The sequence below is a fragment of the Syzygium oleosum genome, unplaced genomic scaffold, assembly GCF_021117445.2.
Source record: "Syzygium oleosum isolate NSW1041296 unplaced genomic scaffold, Sole_v2.1 Sole_v2.08, whole genome shotgun sequence".
Taxonomy (NCBI): domain Eukaryota; kingdom Viridiplantae; phylum Streptophyta; class Magnoliopsida; order Myrtales; family Myrtaceae; genus Syzygium; species Syzygium oleosum.
The window spans coordinates 4,709,019-4,729,802 of record NW_026607492.1 but is presented as its reverse complement, the minus strand read 5'-3'; the positions used below and the strand labels follow the sequence as shown (position 1 = coordinate 4,729,802).

The 20,784-nt window shown below is 42.7% G+C and overlaps 3 protein-coding genes across 3 annotated transcripts; all 3 read right to left on the bottom strand.

Moving 5' to 3' along the window:
* Positions 1-1,228: 1,228 nt before the first annotated feature.
* Positions 1,229-5,193, bottom strand: LOC115684922 (26S proteasome regulatory subunit 7A). The gene is made up of 10 exons (XM_056314066.1): positions 4,975-5,193; positions 4,502-4,583; positions 3,918-4,009; positions 3,751-3,828; positions 3,453-3,514; positions 3,019-3,163; positions 2,636-2,854; positions 2,360-2,541; positions 1,763-1,938; positions 1,229-1,539 (listed from the first exon to the last, which is right to left on the bottom strand). The coding sequence occupies exons 1-10, from the start codon at positions 5,059-5,061 to the stop codon at positions 1,382-1,384; spliced, it is 1,281 nt and encodes a 426-aa protein (XP_056170041.1). The 5' UTR covers positions 5,062-5,193; the 3' UTR covers positions 1,229-1,381.
* A 4,651-nt stretch (positions 5,194-9,844) lies between these two features.
* On the bottom strand, positions 9,845-13,887 carry LOC115684884 (O-fucosyltransferase 36). The gene is made up of 3 exons (XM_030609828.2): positions 12,078-13,887; positions 10,815-11,064; positions 9,845-10,368 (listed from the first exon to the last, which is right to left on the bottom strand). The coding sequence occupies exons 1-3, from the start codon at positions 13,391-13,393 to the stop codon at positions 10,192-10,194; spliced, it is 1,743 nt and encodes a 580-aa protein (XP_030465688.1). The 5' UTR covers positions 13,394-13,887; the 3' UTR covers positions 9,845-10,191.
* Positions 13,888-14,035: 148 nt separating this feature from the next.
* LOC115685789 (uncharacterized) lies at positions 14,036-17,909 on the bottom strand. The gene is made up of 8 exons (XM_030610910.2): positions 17,903-17,909; positions 17,431-17,796; positions 16,533-16,922; positions 16,390-16,442; positions 16,097-16,134; positions 15,551-15,872; positions 15,043-15,359; positions 14,036-14,915 (listed from the first exon to the last, which is right to left on the bottom strand). The coding sequence occupies exons 1-8, from the start codon at positions 17,907-17,909 to the stop codon at positions 14,354-14,356; spliced, it is 2,055 nt and encodes a 684-aa protein (XP_030466770.2). The 3' UTR covers positions 14,036-14,353.
* Positions 17,910-20,784: the final 2,875 nt, after the last annotated feature.

The window sequence follows — 20,784 nt, the reverse complement described above, 5'->3', positions numbered from 1 at the left end:
ACACACCTGGATCGATGGCGATTTTGACATTCTCATGCTGCAAGCAGCCATGGCGCATAAACCGCGATTCCTGGACGGTCCGGTACATGTAGATAAGTCGAGACACATGCAGGGGGGGGGTGTGTCCTCATGTGGCATGCATGATTCATGTTCCAGCGACCATTTTCTTTCGGGCTGTTTCATTCTGCAACGATGGGAAGTGTTATCATATAACACTATTACGTTTGATCTAGAGTCGAACTTTTGAGGGCTCACGCAGAAATTGGCTGTTCTGCTGCATTATACACGTGCCTATGTACCGACTTATGAAGCAAAATATCACATAGATTTATTCCGAGGACAACTTATATTGAGTTCCACTCAAAACACAAAATCCCATTCAATCCGAACTGAGTTGGTCCCAAAAAAGGCCTACAGGATCCAATGACTAAGATAAACCATTTGCATATAACATCCGAATTACTCAAGCAATCCCTTGCAAAGGCTGGCGATCTACCACAGATCCGCACCACCGCGTCAAAAAGTTCCTATCTATAAAAACTACTTCCTCAGTCCCAATGGCCGAAAAACACATTCCAGCTGGCAATGCAACATTATCTCGAGTTGCTGACCACACCTCGTGGCGGCTCCTCCCTGAAGGTTTCAGATTATAAAAAGCCCCAGTAATTCGAGTGAAATCCTATTCAAGAGTGGACAAAGAAGACTTACTCGGTTGAGACACACAGACGGTTCGTTGCCGAATGGCAACTACTCTCTCTTTTACCTGGAAACAACTCTGGTAATTTTCTTAACCTAGAAGGGTCACCTTATTTTCTAAGAGCCTAAGATTAACGATGTTCATCTTGACCACCCAGGTCGAAACTCCTGATCCAGGCAACAGGGATCGGCAGCATAAGCATCACTGTCTACTAGGACAGACTGGACTCGCCTGCCTATGACTTGCGCAGGTCACCAACAGTATAAGAAAGAAAGGACTTCGGTAGTTATAGACCCTCCAGCTGCAACCTTTACGCTGTGTTGGTAGCGAACCTAATGATTACCAACCCATTTCCTAGTTACCAGGGACTGCGCAATTACGTGATTGCATCTCAAGCAAGCTCAGGATATGCATAGCCAAGAAGAACATGAAAATCCTACCTACCGTCTGTCAAGATATTGAAGAAAGAAACCAACTATTACAGAGTTAAATTAATCTAAGACACAGGTTTCGCACGCTTGTTGCCATCAATTTTGGCTGAATATCAGTTTGACTTAAAAGAGAAATTATAGTACAAGATAACTTTCAAATAAAGCTTGGAAGAGACGGCTGGGGCTGAATGTTTTCAGCTTCGGGAGAAAACAAAACGAAGCAGAAAAAGATGATAAAAAAGGAACAGCCCTTTTAATTGTAGACCATGTATTTCGGCGTAGCACTAAACTTTTGGTAACCTTTGATGACTTTATTCACAGCATCAAGGAAGTCTTTCTCCGTCACAGTCTTCCGGCGGGCTCGGATTGCATACATTCCTGCTTCCGTGCAGACACTCCTTATGTCAGCTCCTGCGATTACAGTTTGATGTCAGAAATGATAACAAAACAAGGCAGCATCAGTCCCGGAGCATATGTTGAACATTAGAACTCCATCAACTAGTGCATTAGTCAAAGATGGCAAAATTAAGGCAGGCTTAAGTAATAATTTGGACAGGATAAACAAAATTGAAAACAAAAAATTGATTATGATCAGCAATTTGCTCAGATGAAACAACAGCTACTTGATCCTCACCAGTAGAGTTCGGACAAAGGCGAGCAAGAAGTTCAAACCGAATGTCTCTCTCACAATTCATAGTTCGCGTGTGAATCTTGAATATCTGTGTCCTGCTCTCTAAATCAGGAAGACCAAATTCGACCTTACGATCCAATCTTCCAGGACGCAACAGTGCAGGATCTAGAGTGTCTGGCCTGAAATATAAAACCCCAGTGAGCAGAACATGTAAGGTCATTAACGTATCAAAGCTAAACCCAATTCTCCTGTTATCTTTCACAAACCCTTGTAAAGGTACTCAAAAATTTCTATTCAACAATCTCAAGTTCTTTCCAAGGTAGATTTGAATACAGCATTCCAGGAACAATCAGAAACAAAAACAAATGCTTGCTCAAACAACATTAAGTGAATCAAACAAGGAAAGAGAAAAGAAAAGCATCATCCTAAGTATACAAAGCCAAATGGGTAGATACATTTTAAGAATTTTCTTTTTGGTCAGAATGAAATGTTTCCCTCTTGTTAATTATCATTTGAAAAAATAGGCTAATAATATGAAGTTTTCAGGCGGCTAATTTGCAAGACAAAGGCGGTCATTTACAGCAAGAAATAACACATTACCTATTTGTTGCCATAAGTACTTTGATGTTACCACGAGCATCAAAACCGTCAAGCTGGTTTACAATTTCAAGCATTGTTCGTTGAACTTCATTGTCTCCACCCACACCATCATCAAAACGGGCACCCCCAATAGCATCAATTTCATCAAAAAACACAATGCAAGCCTTCTTGGATCGTGCCATCTGTAGGAGATCATGACAATAACATAAGAAATGTCAACATTCAAACAGTCAAATAAGTGGAGATGATTCAATCACGAAATTCCGAATCATTCACCTGAAATAGTTCTCGAACCATACGAGCTCCTTCACCGACATATTTTTGAACAAGCTCACTCCCAATGACACGAATAAAACAAGCATCAGTTCTGTTAGCGACAGCTCTTGCTAGAAGTGTTTTACCAGTTCCTGGTGGCCCATAACAGAGAACACCCTTGGGAGGATCGATTCCAAGCTTCACAAATTTCTCTGGATGAAGCATGGGCAACTCAACAACCTAGACACATTAGGAACTCAGAGCATGAAACTCACGATCTAAATCTCTTCAATGCATTGAAAAAATGTAGGCATGACATCATGTTCACAGCCCAGATAGAATAGAAAAGAGATTAAAAGCAAAATGAATACAAGCCACAAACTATCTGGAAATGCGCAACTTACTTCACGCATTTTCTCTATTTGTTCCTTACATCCACCAACATCATTATACGTCACATCTGGCTTCTCTTCCACCGTCATCATTGTCACACTTGGGTCAATTTTCGGAGGCAAGGGAATCTGAATCTGATATTTATTCCGATCGACACTGAAATCACAAGATTGGAGTCAAATACGGAGAAGAGTTTCTTAATCCACAATATGAAACGACAAGCAAGTCCTAAGTGCAATGCAACTAAAGGACTCATGGCACGTCCAGTGGGTTTCAAACTTTAGAAGATAACCAAACAATTACGATCAAGTACATGGATTGAAGAAAATCAAAATCATGCAGATTCACAGAGCCTGACACATCCAGGGAAAAAATGTACCAACGCACAACAGAACAGAACAAGCATCCTACAAAATGATACCTAAATAATTCACAATTCACCTACCCCACACGCATGCCCTCTTCAATGTCAGTGGGTGAAACCTTGTCACCAAGCCCAACAACAAACTGCAAATCACAGTAACATCATATCAGACCAAAGTCTAGACAGTATCTGAAGGAGAGAAAAAGATTAGGAATGCAAATATAATACAAGCACAAAAAATACAAGCTCCTCTTAGTGTTTGATGTGATGTTCATCAACTGCATTTTCATATTTCAATAACATAAATAGACAAAAGCGTATGCTCAAATGACAAAGATCAATTTTTCATAAACTTGCTCATGAGAAAAGGTCAGCATACCTTTGCAATTTGCTTGACATTTATGACATATTTGGCATCTTCAGTATTTGGACTGATTATCTTGGTACATCTAGCCACCTAAGTCACAAAAAAGAGCCCATGCTTTCAATCATAGAAATGCATTTACGTTCAAGAATAGGTTTCAAAAACAGGGACAGAAATCCAACCTGAAGAGGCTGCTCCTCTTGCATCATCTGTTTGTCTGAAACAAGATCCCATTGGCTGGGTGCAGCCAAGCCAGTATCAGACTCCTTGATACCTAGGGCACAAGCAAACGGTATACAATATCAGAGAGCATCCAAAATAGGAAGCCTGATTCTATCTAGTAACATCTTAAGCTACTCTAGCATTTCTACAATCCATTCTACTTTGGCTATATAAATCATACTCCATTCTGATCAACATCAAGATAAAAGAAGACTCCAACGTAACTCTGGAGTTCCATGTTTGCGCACAGGCATACGGGTAGCAATTGTCACCGCAAAACAGAAATGAGTTCGCATATCAGTGTACACATACCCACCCAAGCTTTCCAGCTCATGTGAATGTACAAATATAAAGACACACAGGATTGCTGCTGCTCTTAATCAATGACACATATTGAATTCACATCGATTTGTCCTAGGAAAAGAAGGATACGGAATTCTCGAACTCGATGCTGAATCTCTACCAACTTTTCACGTCGCCAATAAATCACGCAATACATCCACTGAAGCAACTATAAACCGGGATGTTCGGGGGGAAAACATACCACACAAGTCATTGACCTTCTTAGCCATCTCCTTGATCTCCTTCTCGGCTTTCTTTATACTAGTAGAATAAGGTCCCAACCCCTGCACGATCCAACGAATCGAAAGGACGTCAGCTCGAAAACTCAGAACACAGAGACCAAATTGGAAACAATATCAGCAGCAAGGAAGCCCACTAAAGAGGAACACGAAACACAACGGTCCTCTAAACCACCGTCTCAAACACTCGATGCTGCAAGCTAGACAAAACGGCTCCTTCGGTCCGAAGGAGACGAAACAACTAGACAAAACCAACGGGGCATTCATCGTCCTCCTCACAGCGGCAATGAAACAAACGGTTATCGGCAACAAGCAACGAATCTAAGCGATCGCCGGATTCAGCTCCCCCCGAGTTCTTCGGCCACGGGCGCATCGACAACGAGGTCGGGGAGCGAAATAGATATTAGGGTTTTGATTGCGGGGGGAAGGAACGCACGTAGGTCTTGAGGAGGGCGATGTCGTCCTCGTCGAGGGGGCGGGGGTTCTTCTCGTCCTTGATCTCGTCTTCCGGTTCCGGCGCCATCTCCTTCGGGGGCTCGACGGAGGTCGCGGTCTCTCTCTCTCTCTCTCTCTCTCTTCCCCTGCTCTGCTCTGTGGGTCTCCGATGACGGTGCTTGCTTTTGCTTCCGCGACTGTGCTTTTTCTGGCCCCTCGGTGAAGAAAGAGGAGACGGGGAGCTGGGAAAGGGACGGTCACGTGATAGGCACGTGGGGGTTTGTTGGGTTCGTGTTCGGGCCCGGGTTCGTTTTCCCGGGCCGCTCCGGCCCAAAATCTAGTAGAGGATTTCTGGAGATCTTTGGCCCGGTTTTTGGAAAGAGGTTCACAGAAACATGTGTTTTTTTTTTTGGGGTCGGAAGTTCATAAAAACATTGAGTATTGACGCACCGAATAGAGTAATTTTTTTTTTTTATTTCCTTTCAAACACGTTAGGCTCCGTTTGTTTCACTAAAAAATAATTCCTCATTTTCCGATGTTTAAATCGCTTGGGAAAATGAGTCAACGGAAAATATTTTCTTAGTCAATGAAAAAGGTTTTCGTACCAAAATTTAAATTTAGGAAAACGATTTAATCTTTAAAAAATCGGAAATCATTTTCCAAAATATGACTAGGCATCGGCACTCTGACCAGAAACTCTGTTTCTGGCCATAGGAACCGTAACGCTTATTCCCGAGTCCTTGGCAGCTTAGACAAAAAACTCTTATTTCCGCCACTATAAATGACATAAAATCCAACTTGATACATCTGGCAAAGCATATTCGTTAGTTTAAATAGACTCCAACCCAGAGTCGTAAAATGAAGTTTTGAACTCCCATATTCACCGTATCTGTAAAAATTGCACCATAAGTCATAGACTTTATGTCTGGAAAACAATTGAGTCCGAAACTGTTGAATTGGTTCGATCAAGATGTAAACCTTTACCAAAAAGTGCAATGGGATTCATAAATATTTCAATTGGTTCAAGTAAGATCTTTATCAAAAAAATGCAATTAAGTGCTCATATTATGTTGAAAAGTACAATTTAAGGATGCCATATAAGCACTTTCTAAGTAAGGACGAGTTGTTTTAGGTACTCTTCGTCAGAAGGACTTAATTGCACTTTTTTCAAAAAGGTTTAGGACTTCACGGAGTCACTTAAAAGGTTTAGGATTTAATTCCATTCCGTACACAATTTTTAGGACTTCCTATACAAATTCCCCTCGTACACGTCTTTGATGTATCAACATGCGTTCCAATCTCCAGAAAATGGAATGACCAAGCACCCATGAAGATGATAATCAAAATTTGACAAGACTCGCATGGGTTCTTATACCTTCCAACTTCCAGGGCAAACTAATACAAAGTCAACGTGATTTGAGAAGCCTGTTGATTTAGTCCATCATCATCCTTGTTCAGAAAAATAATAGCCAAAGTGAAAAGGACATCACCGAGTAGGTTAAGATCTTTCAAATCAACGACCACGACCCCTTTAGAACCTTATTACCTCATTAAAGTCTTTTCATTTATGATATTATTAAGCTCGAATCTACAATGGATGATTTTATTATTTTGTTCCAGATAAAACGGATTCTTCCGTGCCAATAGATTTATGAAAGAGTTAGTAAATGTAAAAAGCATCAAAAAAGTTACGACTCACTTGATTTCCAAGTAACTCAATGGTAAATTGTCGACACCATTGTCAAATTGCTTGTACTCCTATGAACTCTTAGAATACACCAAAATATCATCGATGAACACCATAATAAATTTGCCTAATACTTCCTGATCACCATGTTCATCAAGTCCATGAAAGTAGCAAGTGCATTCGTTAATCCAAAGAGCACGAGGCAAAATTCATAATGACCATATGTCATTCTTGAAAAATACCTAAACTTCCTGGAGTTGATCAAATAAATCATCAATCCGAGGCAAAAGATATTTATATTTTATCGTCACTTTGTTTAGTTCTCGGTAGTCTATACAAAGCCTCATATTACCGCCCTTTTTTTCCACAAATAACACAGGAGCTCCCCAAGGCGAAACATTGGGACTAATAAAACTCTTATCCAAAAGCTCTTGGAGTTGTGTTTTCAACTCTTCCACTTTAGCAAGTGCCATCCGATACGATGCCTTAGATTGGTGTTGCACCGGGTGTCGATTCAATACAGAACTCAATCTCTCTATCAAAAGCCAAACCAGGTAAATCATCAGGAAATTCCAGCTTATAACATCTCTTCTTGTGTCTTTTACACAAGCCAAATAACCACAACAACCATTCCTCAAAAGTATCCTCGGCTGCAAAGCTAAAATTAATCTTGAAAAAATGCTTTTACAACTACCCGAAAAAGAAAATTCGAGCTAACTCAGACGTTTAAAGATCACATTCTTTGAAAAGCAATCAACGGTAGCATGCTATGTTAATAACCAATCCATCCCTATAATAATGTCAAATCTCGAATATTTGACTCCACCAGATTTACAATCATTTCAACATTATTAATCTGGAGGATACATCTCTTGAACAGACGACCAGCAACCAAGAAATAACCAGTAGGAATATCAACACGCAATTCTTATTCAAGAGGCTCAGGCAACACATCAAACTTCTTTGCGAAATCAGTAGAAATAAAGGAATGAGTAGCACCAGGATCAAACAACGCATATGTATATTGTGAGACAACATAAATATTACCTGCAATAATGCCCCGTAATTAATGTGTTGAGTGCCGCAGCATCCTCCACCTTCATAACAAAAACTTCCCAGTTATCAAATTAAGGGGCATTCTTCCGCATGAAGCAGTTACGTGCCAAGTGTCCTGGTTGTCCACATACAAAACATACTCTACTATCTACAGGAACATCCCTCTTTGTGGGACATTCGCATGCTATGTGTCCCATTTTTCCACAAAGGAAACATGCTCCTGTTTTGCGGTAACAAGGACCGACATGATGTCTCCCACAAGTAGTACAAGGGCCTTGATAACTCTTGTTTATGGGCATCCCTAGCCGATTGAAATCTCTTCGCTTTCCGCTACCACTAGTATAGCTATCTTGGTAATCTGTGAGTTTAAACCTCTTGTTTTGAGGTGTATCTTGTGTGCCGCTCTCCAAAATGTCTTGCTCTACCCTAATCGCTCGATCCAAAACATCTTTATGCGTTGTCAATACCAAAGGTGTGAGTATAGTACGGATATTGGATTGAAGCCCTCGCTGAAAGTGTTCAGCTCTAAGCTCTTCGTTGGCCACGACGCTTTCCATAAATTTGCTTAATTGATTAAAACGGGCTGCATATTCCATAACCGTTGAGTTACCTTGAGATATATTAACAAAGTCGCTCCTCATTTTCGCTTGAAATGACTTTGGAAAGTATTGAGCGTTGAAAGCCTCGGTGAAGTCTTTCCAAGAAATAGTCGCATCTTTGCCTCCAAGGGCCGGTCTAATCCCTTCCCACCAATAGGCAGCTTCGCCTTCCAAATATAGAGTGGCAAAGTTAACTTTTTGATCATCATGAACATTTTCCACTCTAAAAATCCGCTCCATCTTTCTGATCCAACCATTGGCCTGGAGAGGATCCAATTTCCCATCATATTCAGGCGGATCTGCCTTTCTAAATTATGCGAAGGTGCATGACTCAGCTGCTTCACCTTTACCTAATCTTTTCGCATGACGATACCAATGAATCATTACTTGAGCGAAATCAGCCGGGAAAAGAGTTTCTCGAGACTCTTCCTTGGCTTCCCGTAAGTCAGGACTCTTATCATATCTCCTTTTTGAAGCCGTGCCTCGAGAACCTTGAGGCATACCCCTGATGGTGTCGGGGGTAATGAATCGCTTGCCCTTACTATTCTTAAGAAGCGAGGCAAGTGTCTCCGAGTCGGAACGCACGATAACCTGAATCCAAAGCGAAACATAATCTTAGCACCTAAAACATAAACCTGCTAAAACTATCGCATAATCTCACAACGTCCATAAAATCTACACCAAAATAGATTTTAGTTAATGGATTTTAGACGTGGGTTGCCCTTCGAGAAAGGACGGCCGAGTTGTTTATGCTATACTTACTGAATTGTGATGTAACCCTCATACGGATATCAGCAGAATTCAGCACAAAAGCAAAATCGTAACCGCACAAGCAGATAATCCATGCAATCACGGGACTCAGTTCGCTGCTTCTTCAGCCACAGGTGCACGAACAAGGTCAAGGAACGATTAGATATCAGGGTTTTCCGCGACAGGGATTGGGTGGAAGAAGGTAAAGGGAACGTACGTGGGTCCTGCCGAGGGGGCGAGGGTTCATCTCGTCCTTGATCTCGTCTTCTGGTTCCGTCGCCATTTTTTTTGTTGCTCGACAGAGCGACGATCCCTCTCTCCCTCCCCTTCTCTGTGCTCTCCGATGCTCCCTTATTAGATTTCGCTTCCGGACTGTGCATTTCTTGCCACTTGGGAAGGGAGAAGCTCCGTCGGACCTTTTTATTACGGAAAGGGACGGTCACGTGAAATGCACGTGCGCGTTGTCCTAATTTGTATTCGATCTTGTCTAATAGGAAAAAAAAAATTTCCGAAAGGGTCGAATGAAACATAATTCTTATAAGAAAAAATGACACAAACTGTCCAGAAATTTTGGTTCAATGTACAATGTCGTCCGAACTTTTAATTTGTTTATCATAATCCTTAAACTTTGGTCTAATGTGAAGTTTTATCCCTGACATTTGTTCCTAAATTTTTAAACGTTTTCATATAATTTAGGGACTACATCGAACGGTTACCAATAGTCCAAAAATCACATTGAACAAATTAAAAGTTTATGGAACAATATAGCACGTTGAATCAAAGTTTAGGAATCATATTTTTGCTATTATCTAGTGCATAAGCTTCCAACAGTTCTGAACCGCGTAACCATGCTAAGGTACACAATATCAGGCTTATCAGCCACTGCCAGAATAACTAATGTCGGGCATGCTACAGATCATTCATTCCCCTAAGCCTCAAGAAGGTTAAAAAATAAAGAATAGGAAACTTGCTAACAAAAATGTAAGAAGCTTGTGACAAAACATTAGATGGATATCAAATCTCGGTCGATACGACTGACCGAGGTGACGGTCTCGACCGACACTCATGCCGCCAAGGGAGGCTGGTCGAGCAGTTAGTCACGTGAATTGCATCCTTAGCTCTTTTTTCACTCATCATCTGCTATGAAATTCGGCTCTTCGCCTTGGCACAGGTACTCGTCACAACGAGACACCAACCCCCAGTCCTTCCTCAGACGCAGTATGTCCTCCGTGAAAGTAGATCCCGAGGCTCCAATGAATACCCTAGACATTGCGCATATCGTCTTGTCCAGCATAGCTTCCACCTTCAGGACAGAACACGAAATTAAGATACAAGTCTTGTAGACAATTCAAAACGGTGATGGAGAAAAAGTTCGGTAAAGAGGAGAGAGAACGATTAGAAGAAATCAATTAAGAACAAAACTAATCTGGGACCCTTTCCAGAATATATACACTGGCAAAGTCAGTCAGATTATTTGCAATAAGGTTATTGCTTCAGAGGCAACAAAAGAACCAAAGAGTCTATAAAGCATATGTCCGAGGTGACAATTTTTAGGTGCTTTTGAAGTAGAAGTCCCTATTCAGCCAAGCCAATTTGCCGCATGCCAAGTGTTTTGAATTTGCTTATTTTCTTTAATGAAGATGACACGTGATGATTGACTTGGGTGATCTAGATCAGTGTGCTCCTGGAGCACCTCTAAGTCTCTCATGTTTGAGTCCATGGAAAAAGAGTTGCGACATTGCGAATTACCTGGGAATCGTCCTGCAAGCCGTGTCTATACAGCAAAGCATCCCATTTCTCAGCTGGATTGCGATCAGGCCTCTTCACTAGAGGTACAGGCTTCCCGTTTGAAAAAATAAGAGTCTGCAGGAGGCCTGTTTCACTCTCTGCTGCATCTGTCGATAGATAAATTACAGGTGCATCAGCTCTTTCCACCACCCGCTTGATGCATTCGGCAGCTTGAGGGACAGGGTAAAAGCAACTGGGTTTCTTGGCATTGCTAGTAAAAGAAAAGTGTCCATCAGGCAGAGCAAATAAATTATGTCCGTGCCTATGGTGCAGAATAATCATACACACCAAGTTCTAAAAGAGCATTCCTTAAATGTCACTGTTGAACAAGTATGAACCTAATTAAACTGTAAGATTGGCTAACCATCAAAATTCAAACTATAAAACAAAAGGAGAAAACTTCAGAATATGTTTATCAGCAAAAGAAAGTTTCAAAAGCCCAGCCATATATAGATTGCATATACAAGTTGTGGACCTACAAACCAAAGTCTGGTCAACTTTGAGGAGTTTCTGTTATGACACTCATATTCAAATAACTCATCAATTGATGTCTTCAGATGACCACAAACAACTAGCAGAAAATATCAGCAACAATTGATGCATCAATGTGAAGCAAGGAAAATAAAGATGGGAATGCTGGGAACTCATTCCGCTGCCACCCTTAAACTGCCATCAAACCAAGCATTTATAGTAAGACTTTAGGTCATATGATCATGAATCCAAACATACAATCATGTATTCCCATTGCTTGATTCCAACTCAATAAGTTTCTCAGAACCCGTAAGTGTGGTTTTTCACTTTTCTGGCCGAAGGCTAGAAGTGCCGTTTACAGTCAAATTAGATTATGCAAATATTGCAAATGTCAAAGCTAGCAATTAAAGTTCATAATGCAATGTTGCAAAGAATTTTCCACTAAATTTCAAATACAGAAGCTCGTTATCTTTCAGCATTAAACCCAACAAAGACATCACTGTTTGTCCTGAGAAAGAATGCATTGCTGTGTAGGATTTCTAAATATACCAAGTTTATACCCATTTTAGGTCTCTAACAGATATGAGCTCTTCTACTGTCACCATAAGAATTCAGCAAAACTAGCATGAACCACAAGACAAAGGCCACACATGGTACAAGAATCACCCAAAGAATAATCAGCTGGAAACAGACAAATGTCTTAGCATGCCTATCATTCGACATGGATACAAAATGAGAACAGAAGCGACATACCAGAATTTCAAAAAGCCATGCCGCCGGAAATGAAGAGCAATGTAGTTCTTCCCCAGGAATGTCTGAATAAATCTCTGTGCAGTGCGCACTATAAGACGACTAGGTTCAATCAAAGTTTTGCATTTGTGAGCAAGCGGACCGCCAGGCTGCGCCAACCACTCTTGCTCCAAATTGGCAGAGAAAACATCTCCAATTGCAATAACATCATCATCTACTGTGAACTTGGCTTCAACATCCTGAATAGTCCTCTTATTCGGCTTCTGAGTATCCTCAACCCAGGGAGACTCAAGCTTACCCATTGAAATCCCCAAGCCCTTCAACTTCTTGACATGTTCATCATCAACATAACAATGCTGCGGTGAGGAGAAATAACATATGAATCTATCAATATGCAAGTGCGTTTTCTTGACCTTGGAAAACTCCTCAAATGACATTACAACTTTCCTTCCCAAGCAATCATTAATGCGGTTGACATCCAACACCTTATTGTATTCATAATCAACTTCTGAGCTGGGAACAACCAAAATCCTGCCAAGAACAGCAGCAAAGAACATGTGCTTCTCTAAACAAATCAAATGGTTCGACATTTGACCAGAAACGCAAATGGCAAGCAAAAACTTATCCGGTTTCGGCTTCCACTCAATGGTTTTTCTCCCCAAGGAACTTTGATCCACCGTCCGACACCGATCACCAAAATCACCGAAACTCACATCGACCATATCACCATCACCATTCTCCACGGACACATTCCCTGACTGATGTGGCAACAGCAATACCTCTTCAATATCCTTATTCAGCTCAATCTGCCTAAGTACGGAGGTCTTAAAATCCTCGAATAAAGACGAGGAAGACACCAACAGATGATCATTATCTTGTTTCAACACACTCGAATTCAAGCTACTGAAAGTAAAATTCGCAGTCCCATTGCGAGCACTTGCAGAATCCAGAAACGTATGATTCCACAAACCAAAAAGCCCCAACCTTTGCTGCTTCAACAAGCTCAGAGCTCGTAACTCGGACTCCCTCATGCGATCCGCGGTCGAATCGACCTCGAACGCCGAGGCATCGCCGGAGAACAAGCCGCGGACGTCCGCGGAGAAGAACGCGCCGAGGAACAGAACGGAGATCAGAATCGCGAGGAGGTAGCTCCTGCTGAGCCTGAAGCTGAAGCGGCGAGCGGCGCCGATGCGGGAGTCCAAGTCCTCGATGTCGAGCGCGGATCGCTGCCGGCCGGTGGAGGAGACGGGCCTGGTGTCGTTCTGGTGGACGAGGTGGCGGTGGCCGTCGTCGTCTTCGTCGGACGAGTCTCTCTCCATTGCCGCTTCAACGCATGCTCAAACGCTGCCTCCAATGTCGCCGCGCGTCGATCTCGTCGAGGCGAATGCGATTCCCGGAGACCGCGGAGATGGGTCTGCGAGCGTGTGGACGGAGAGAGATCCGCGAGCCGGGGGAGCGGTCGACGGCGATTATAGCGAGAGATCTGACAGCATAGTGAGAGAGCGCGAGCGAGGGAGGGAGTGGTAGTTAAGTTGGTTCGAGCAAGCGTGACGATGAAGGAGTAGAACACGTTCGGTGGGTACGATGAGCATTACGTCCAACCGGTCGGACCAGCTGAAGATGATGATGTCTGTCCGTTTGTGCTTGTCTTTCACTCTTTTCTGGGCCCGAACCAGAGCCGTGGTGGTTGGGCTGAGAACGTTTCCCTGCCGGATCGCCCACGTCGCGCATCTTGGCGAGAGGTCGCAGGTTCGATCCCTCCCGTGGCTAGCGAATTTCTGACCAGCTCGGGATTTCGACAGTCGTTAAATTGGTTACATTGTCGCAAATCATGATTGGCTTCATTCCTGCTTCTTAATTGAAGATGGAAAGAGAGAGCCTCGAGGGGGAGAAGATTGCAGACCGTTATATTCTATGTACTGTTTTCAAACAATTCAATCCCTGGACTGAGAATTGGAGCATGTACTCAGAAGGGGAGATGATGACTATTATACATATGCCGCAAATGCGTCAAAAATCGTGGTAACAAAGCCTCATCAAAGATCGGCAAAGTTCCTGATCCTGAAAGGAGGGAAAAGAAGAGCGCTTCGGAATGTTGGTGAACAAGGAATGGACCTCCCATATTGTAGCGGCTGCAGTTACTTTCTTCATGAGGCACCTACTGCTACCGACGCAGCCGGAGTTGGGACTTGGAACTTGGAACTTGGAACTACTGTCGATGCATCGTAAAACCTACAGTCAGAATCCCCACGGTTGGATGGATGCCTTGTAAGGTGAAACTACGTCAACTCCGTCACTTCAACAAGCCTTCCTCGAACCCATTTCTTCGTAACCTTCTGCGCTCTCAGTGCTATTGGCTTTTCCGCCTTAGCCTGACCTTGGCATTTCACCTTCCCAATTGCTCCCATTTGATCACGTTGCTGAGCTGGATGCGAATTCTTCATCGGAGGCTTCCACTTGGGTTGACCAAAACTGGAACCTTCTGGACTAAGTATCTCTCCATCGCCTAGTGCACTCTGCCACGTGAAGTTGCTAAAATCAAAGTTTTCATTGCTGCCAGATACAAGTTCATGGCTTCCATTAACCCATCCGTGATTTGGTATGTTTGTAGAACTTGCAATTGTTCCCTTCCCAATTTTGCCAACCATTTCAGTCACAGCATCTGAGACAAGTGTTTCATTCTCACCGGAAAGCCTTTGCCCAGTTTCTATGGATTTGATCAGTTTAGCTGCTTCAGCTGTCATCCGTCTTGCTTCCAAGAGAGAATCTCGAGCTATGGCATTGGTCCTTGCAGCCACCTCGAGAGCTTTTGCAGCCTTCTGAGCTTGAGCAATCAATACTCTGCCAAACACCAAAATATAAATGGTTTTGAAAGAGCAACCAGCATTTAGAAACCAATTAGGTCTCATACTCCAGATACTGTCGGATCAGAATATAATCGAATGGAAATGAATGAGGAAAAACCGACCTTGCTTGTTCAACAGCTTCAATTGCCTTGGTATCCATGGCTTCTCTTTCAGCTCTAATATTTTTAATCATTCCCAACTTTGAACTTACCAGAGGGTCCTTATACAGGGGCATCTTGCTTCTCCTCAATCTCGATTGCTGGAGATCAACTCTAGTGTCACTCCTAAAAGCAATTTCGGTATCGTCTGGTCTCTTCTCTGCTGGGTCCATCTTTCTAGACTCCAGAGTGTCAATTTTCCTTCTTCTCGACTTTCTCTGAGCTCTAACAGGTGTACCATAATGTTTTACCATCCCAGAATAAACCTTATTACGGTATTCCTAGAAGAAAAACCATTTTCAAGAGGAATGAAAGTTCAATATCCTAAGCCTGAGTGATGTAATGCATATAAATAACATTAAAGTGAGTCGGCAAGTATTAAACGATATTCCTAGAGTCAGAAGATGCGGTGTGGCATAACGAGAATTGAGATGAACCAAGCACTTCAAGAAAAATATTAATAAGCACTCACAGGATCTTCCCACTTTGCAGCAATTGCTTTGGCGATTTTCCTCCTTTGCTCCAGGGATTTTGGTACTCTCTTGCTACCTTTGGGCCTAGGCATTGATTTGCGTTCCTGAACACTTGCCAACCACTCCTGCTCAAGCTGTCTGTCCAAAATATTATACGTATCCCATTGCAGCTCCTCTAGACCTATGAGGTGACCATTTCGAGAAGCTTCTGCAATAAGGTTCTGCCATTGATAGAAGCATGTTTTCTGCATCATCAACCCTCGACGGCGTCTTTGCCACCCCATTCTCACCCTGGCCCCAATTTTCATTCTTGTCTCTTCACTGTACAATCCATAGATAGGGCAACCAATTTTAGCAGTCTTGGAAACAAACTAGATAAGCATTCGAGCAAATTAAACTTTCAGCCCGTGGTTTGGGATGAGACATGAATCATAACTCACTAGAACACAATCTAACCAAAGACCCAAATAGCACAAGAAGAGCAACTGGTAGCGTGAAAGAAGGTGAAAATGAAAAATCCACAACTAGGTGACCTCAATCCTAACCTCTGTGCATGTCCCGTATTCTTTAACTTCATTTTCACCTGGAAAAGGACAAATGTTTCATTAGATGTGAATGGTTTTTGTGGACCAATTGTGCAATTTGCACTCTTATATTCTTGAATCTATGACGACTTGACCAATTACTCAGCCTAAAAAATCGTAGAATACAATCATGCATTCGATCTCTGATGGCGTAGAACCACCGAGGGCAGGAACTACCACTAAGAGATTTAACTCAGCATATCATTGCACTTTCACTTCAGAAAAAATGTGAAATTATTCTTACACGACGTCACCTTAGGATTTTGCATTGCAAGCTTTGTCCTCTCTCGGATCCGCTGGATAGTTTCTGCATGTGTTTCAAAGCATCGTAAGAGGATCAGCATCAATTTAAAAACAAAATTAAGTTGTCAGGCATACTCAACAAGCTAGAACTTACCAGCACTGTGTTTTTTGCCTTTATTCCATGGTGCTTTCCCTTTGTTGGACCTAGAAATCCTTGTGCGCCGTAAGTTTTCTCTCTCAAACTCTTCCATTGAATCTTCAGCTGCTGCCTCGATCTGAATAATGGCTGGACTAGAACTCTCCAGCTTTCCATTTAGTTCACCTTGCCGATCACCATCGATTAGAGCCAACCGCTCCGGCCATTCCGTAGCAACTGCCTTGACCACAAGTTTTGACCTCCTTGTACGAACTGCAATTACATCAAATCCTATCCTTTTTGGCAAGCCCAAGTACTTCCATGGTGGATAGCATCTCCTTTCGCATCCAGAGGAGAATGAACGAGAGAACAACCCGCTTTCAAGCCGGGTCAGAGCCCTCAGAGCATCTACATGATTCAATAATAGGGTTAGCTAACAGGACAGCAAGGGATAAAGCTCTGAAAGTGGAGGTTTGCGAAAGAAAATGGCAAAGCTCAGCACTTTGATATAGGATACAGGCTGGCCAGTGTCGTCGAAAGTCCTTCGGTTTAGCAAGAATTTGGCATGTGAAGTCATCCACTCAAATTGCAAGTACCTCAAGCCTCTCCACCACCTATCTTATCCTCCTCCCTCTTCTCTCCTTTCCATCTCTCACAAGCATTTCGACAAACACGTAGACCCGAAGCTTGTCTCAGTAGACTGGTCCATAGTTCGCATCCTTTTGTTCAGTTGAACATCACATTCAAAGCGCAACAAACAGAACGATAGAAAATGACGGAGCAAGAACAAGAACCACAATTCGGCCAAGAAAGGGACAAGAACCCAAGCGAATGACGTGACTGTACAAGAACGAATGATTTCTAAGCAGAACTCAGAAAAGAGAAACGACCCATGAAGAGGGAGACGGCGCGGTACCTAGCGAATGCATTGATCGGCGCTCGTTCAGCCTGGCATAACGAAATCGAGTAGCTCCGGACCATCGAAGCAACAGCAAAACACGCGAAAGCTCTTCAGACGCCGACTCGGAGAACTTCTTCCGGCTTGAGTTCGAGCGTGTAACTGTCGCTGTCGCCAGCCCTCCGACACCAACAACAACGCCGGAACAGCGAAATGAAGAGCTGTCGAAGATGGATTCGGAGAAGGCGAGAGAGAGATCTGTCGGGGACTCGGGCGCCGCGAAGTGCTGGTGAACTGCGCGCGCGGGCGGGCGAAACTGCAATTCTCTGGGCCATTCTCGAGCCCGGCCCAAAGGTGTGAGCCCACTTCGTATTGACTCGTGGGCTTAAACAGGCCCAACAAGAGAATCCCACGAACAACGGACACATGAGTAAGGGAAAAAGTCGCCGGAAACCTTATGCCCATGCTATTACTCGTGTGATACATTTACCCTCCATTACGGTTTCTTCATGAAGCACCATCAAAAGTCCTACGAGACGGCTGGGTGATGTGGATGACAGAGTGTAAATGGCGCTGATGTGGCGCACATATGGATTATACGAGAGAAACGGCGTCATCTATTGCTAGAATGTCAACCAAACGACAGCATGCTCCCCATCTCTCGTTGTTCCACTACCGATTTGGGGCCTAGGGTTCTTCTCTAGATTTTTTCAAAATCTCAATTGCTCCACAGGAAGGAGCTCGATTCGTTGATGAGCTTTCCCTTCTTGCTCGATTCGCAGCTGAACTCTCTCTGCATGCTAAAACATGGAAGATAAGAATCCGTTGGAGTTGCTCAATTTACTTGAGATAATTAAGGAATACAATTCAGTTTGGATTTGCTAATATAATTGAACATAGTCTAACTTGGATTTGCTAATACAGTTTAAACACAGTTTCACTTTTTTTTTGCATCATAACATTGGTCTTGCCTGGCAATCTACCTTCCATTGACCCTACCTAAGGAAACAAAAAAGACAAACAACACTATCATCCGGTCATCCCCAATACAACATCATGGCCAATCCAAGGAAACGGAAGTTGTGTTCTTTTTTCCAATTTGAACAGCAGCATTTCCCACATCAATCCTATCAATACAACTATGCCTCTCAAATTGGTCTTTTCCTTTGCTTCCAGTTGAGACGCTTCCACTTGTATCTTCTTGTTCTGTCGCTTGCTCATCTCTAGCCGCATTTGGACAATGTGGACTTCATCCTCGGATACTTTCACCTCTTTGCATGCTCCTGAATTCTATTTTCCAAGGCTTTCTTGTCATTGATCAACCCACAAATCACTTCCATGTCGAGCAATGAGGTCTTAGGATCAATCCATTTGAAAAAGAAAATGGAAATCACCAACCTATCCAATACAAGCAAACTATTCAAATTCTAGCAATGCACACTATACTAAAAAATTCCTTCAAAGTCACCAATTCAGAACGCAACGTGTAGCAAAACAGATTGATTTATTGGAAACACTAGAGGTGCAGACTCATAGCAACATGTTTTTTGGGAAAATTGTCCAAAAAGTCCTAAACCTATTGTACTTTGGCCAATTCAGTCCTAAATCTTTCGATTTTGCTAATTGAGTCTTAAATATTTTCACGTTTTACCAATTGAGTCCATCCAACTAATTTTAATAGGAAATCGCTGATGTAAACACCGATAGTGCCACGTAGGATAGTCGGCGATAACATGAACAAATTTTTATAATTTTTTTTAAACTTTTGTTTTTTATTTTATTTCTTTTCCTTTTTTTTTTCCTACCAAATCTGGCAAGCAAGGGCCAGCCAACCCTCATTGACGACAAGCGAGGGCTGGCAACCCTCATCAGCCATCGTTAGCCACTTGGCGAGGGCCTCACGACTCTCGCCAGCCATGGAACGAGGGTTCTAGCCCTCGCTTGATGGCCGATGACCCTCGCCAGGCTTGGAAGAAAAAAAAAAGAATTTTTTTTAAAAATTATACATGTCAGCGCCGATCGTGCCACGTAAGACGGATGGTGTCCATGTCAGCGATTTCCGATTAAAATTGACTGAATAGACTCAATTGGCAAAACGTGAAAATGTTAAGGACTCAATTGGCAAAATTGAAAGATTTGGGATTAAAATTGGCCAAAGTGCAGTAGGTTCGGGACTTTCCGGACAATTTTCCTCCTATTTTTCACTACTGTTAAGAAGCACGCAGACATTGCGAATTGACGAGGCCCTCAAAAACACAATCATTGCCATCCACAAGATTGTTATCAATTTAAATTCGAGTGCACATTCTTAGTTGCAATGACTTCCCGTGTTATCGTTTCACTTTCTAACAATGTCTCCATTGAAGCCATTTTCCAGCTACGAGCTTCCTGTGAGAATCAAGTCATTGTACTTCAGCAGGCACAGCATTAAAGAGCACACACTACTAGCCTACATTAACATTACAACAACGGCTTGCATGGATTCCCTGTCGAGTTCACGATTGCAATTTAGACTTACCAATTTTTGTCTTCCCATAATCGAGTCAATCTCATCCATGAAATAGTCGCATGCCTGATACTTACTGTCATTGGTTTTGGTAGCTTTCCAATGGTTCATCACCCATCAAATGCGTTCTTTTTAAATTCATCTAACTAAAAAACCATCATGGTTCCCTCCTCTAGATCCCCCACCCTTCCCCAATACTCACAGAATGTTGGTGAATGGTGAATGGACAACTCCCAGAAAACGATGACATTGAACAACCAAATCAAGCTTCCAAATCACTGGCGACAACCGTCTTGTTGGATAAAAAAAATAATAAATAAAAAAATCACGCCAATATTTTCCTTTAGCCAAGTTGGATATAGTTAACGAAAGAACTCGATTGCATCGATTTGACAAGTTTTTGGACTTGATTATACTTTTCGTAAATTTTAGAACTTAATTGCACTTTCATGTCAAGATTAAGGACATCTAGTGCGCTTATCCATTGTTTTATTCGACTTGCATATGGCAATTTTGTTAAGAAATGCGATGTATCTTATTTGTGCAGCTGTCAGGAAACATGGGTAATCAGGTCAGGATCTTCTGGAATTTGAGGGTAAGGCTATACGAGCGCGCCAACTGGCCACCATGCCCTCCCGGGCCATTAGAAGCAACTCCCGAACATTGGCCACTCGCCGATCATTCCCCCAAACTACTTTCGTGCTCCCTTCACGACGGCATCCACAAGTTGGAGAAGGCAGCCAGGGAGGCCCGTCCTCCATCGGAGGGCTCAAGAAAGGCTCGCGGACGGCCGGGATAGGTTCATACTCACTGTTTCCGTAGTGCATCGTCAAATGTTTCGGCCCAGTTTTCCTGTCAAAGCCGAT

What these genes read in the sequence shown, in the direction of transcription:
- LOC115684922 (XM_056314066.1), bottom strand. Translation starts at nt 5,061, where the DNA reads ATGGCGCCGGAACCGGAAGACGAGATCAAGGACGAGAAGAACCCCCGC. An exon ending in GAAGGTCAATGACTTGTGTG is followed by an intron (nt 4,010 to 4,501) that starts GTATGTTTTCCC and finishes CTTGTGCCCTAG; the next exon opens with GTATCAAGGAGTCTGATACT. An exon ending in ATGTCAAGCAAATTGCAAAG is followed by an intron (nt 3,515 to 3,750) that starts GTATGCTGACCT and finishes TGTGATTTGCAG; the next exon opens with TTTGTTGTTGGGCTTGGTGA.
- LOC115684884 (XM_030609828.2), bottom strand. Translation starts at nt 13,393, where the DNA reads ATGGAGAGAGACTCGTCCGACGAAGACGACGACGGCCACCGCCACCTC. An exon ending in CATGGCTTTTTGAAATTCTG is followed by an intron (nt 11,065 to 12,077) that starts GTATGTCGCTTC and finishes TTCTTTTACTAG; the next exon opens with CAATGCCAAGAAACCCAGTT. An exon ending in GCTTGCAGGACGATTCCCAG is followed by an intron (nt 10,369 to 10,814) that starts GTAATTCGCAAT and finishes TCTGTCCTGAAG; the next exon opens with GTGGAAGCTATGCTGGACAA.
- LOC115685789 (XM_030610910.2), bottom strand. An exon ending in AGGCAAAAAACACAGTGCTG is followed by an intron (nt 16,443 to 16,532) that starts GTAAGTTCTAGC and finishes AAACACATGCAG; the next exon opens with AAACTATCCAGCGGATCCGA. An exon ending in GAAGCTGTTGAACAAGCAAG is followed by an intron (nt 14,916 to 15,042) that starts GTCGGTTTTTCC and finishes GGTGTTTGGCAG; the next exon opens with AGTATTGATTGCTCAAGCTC.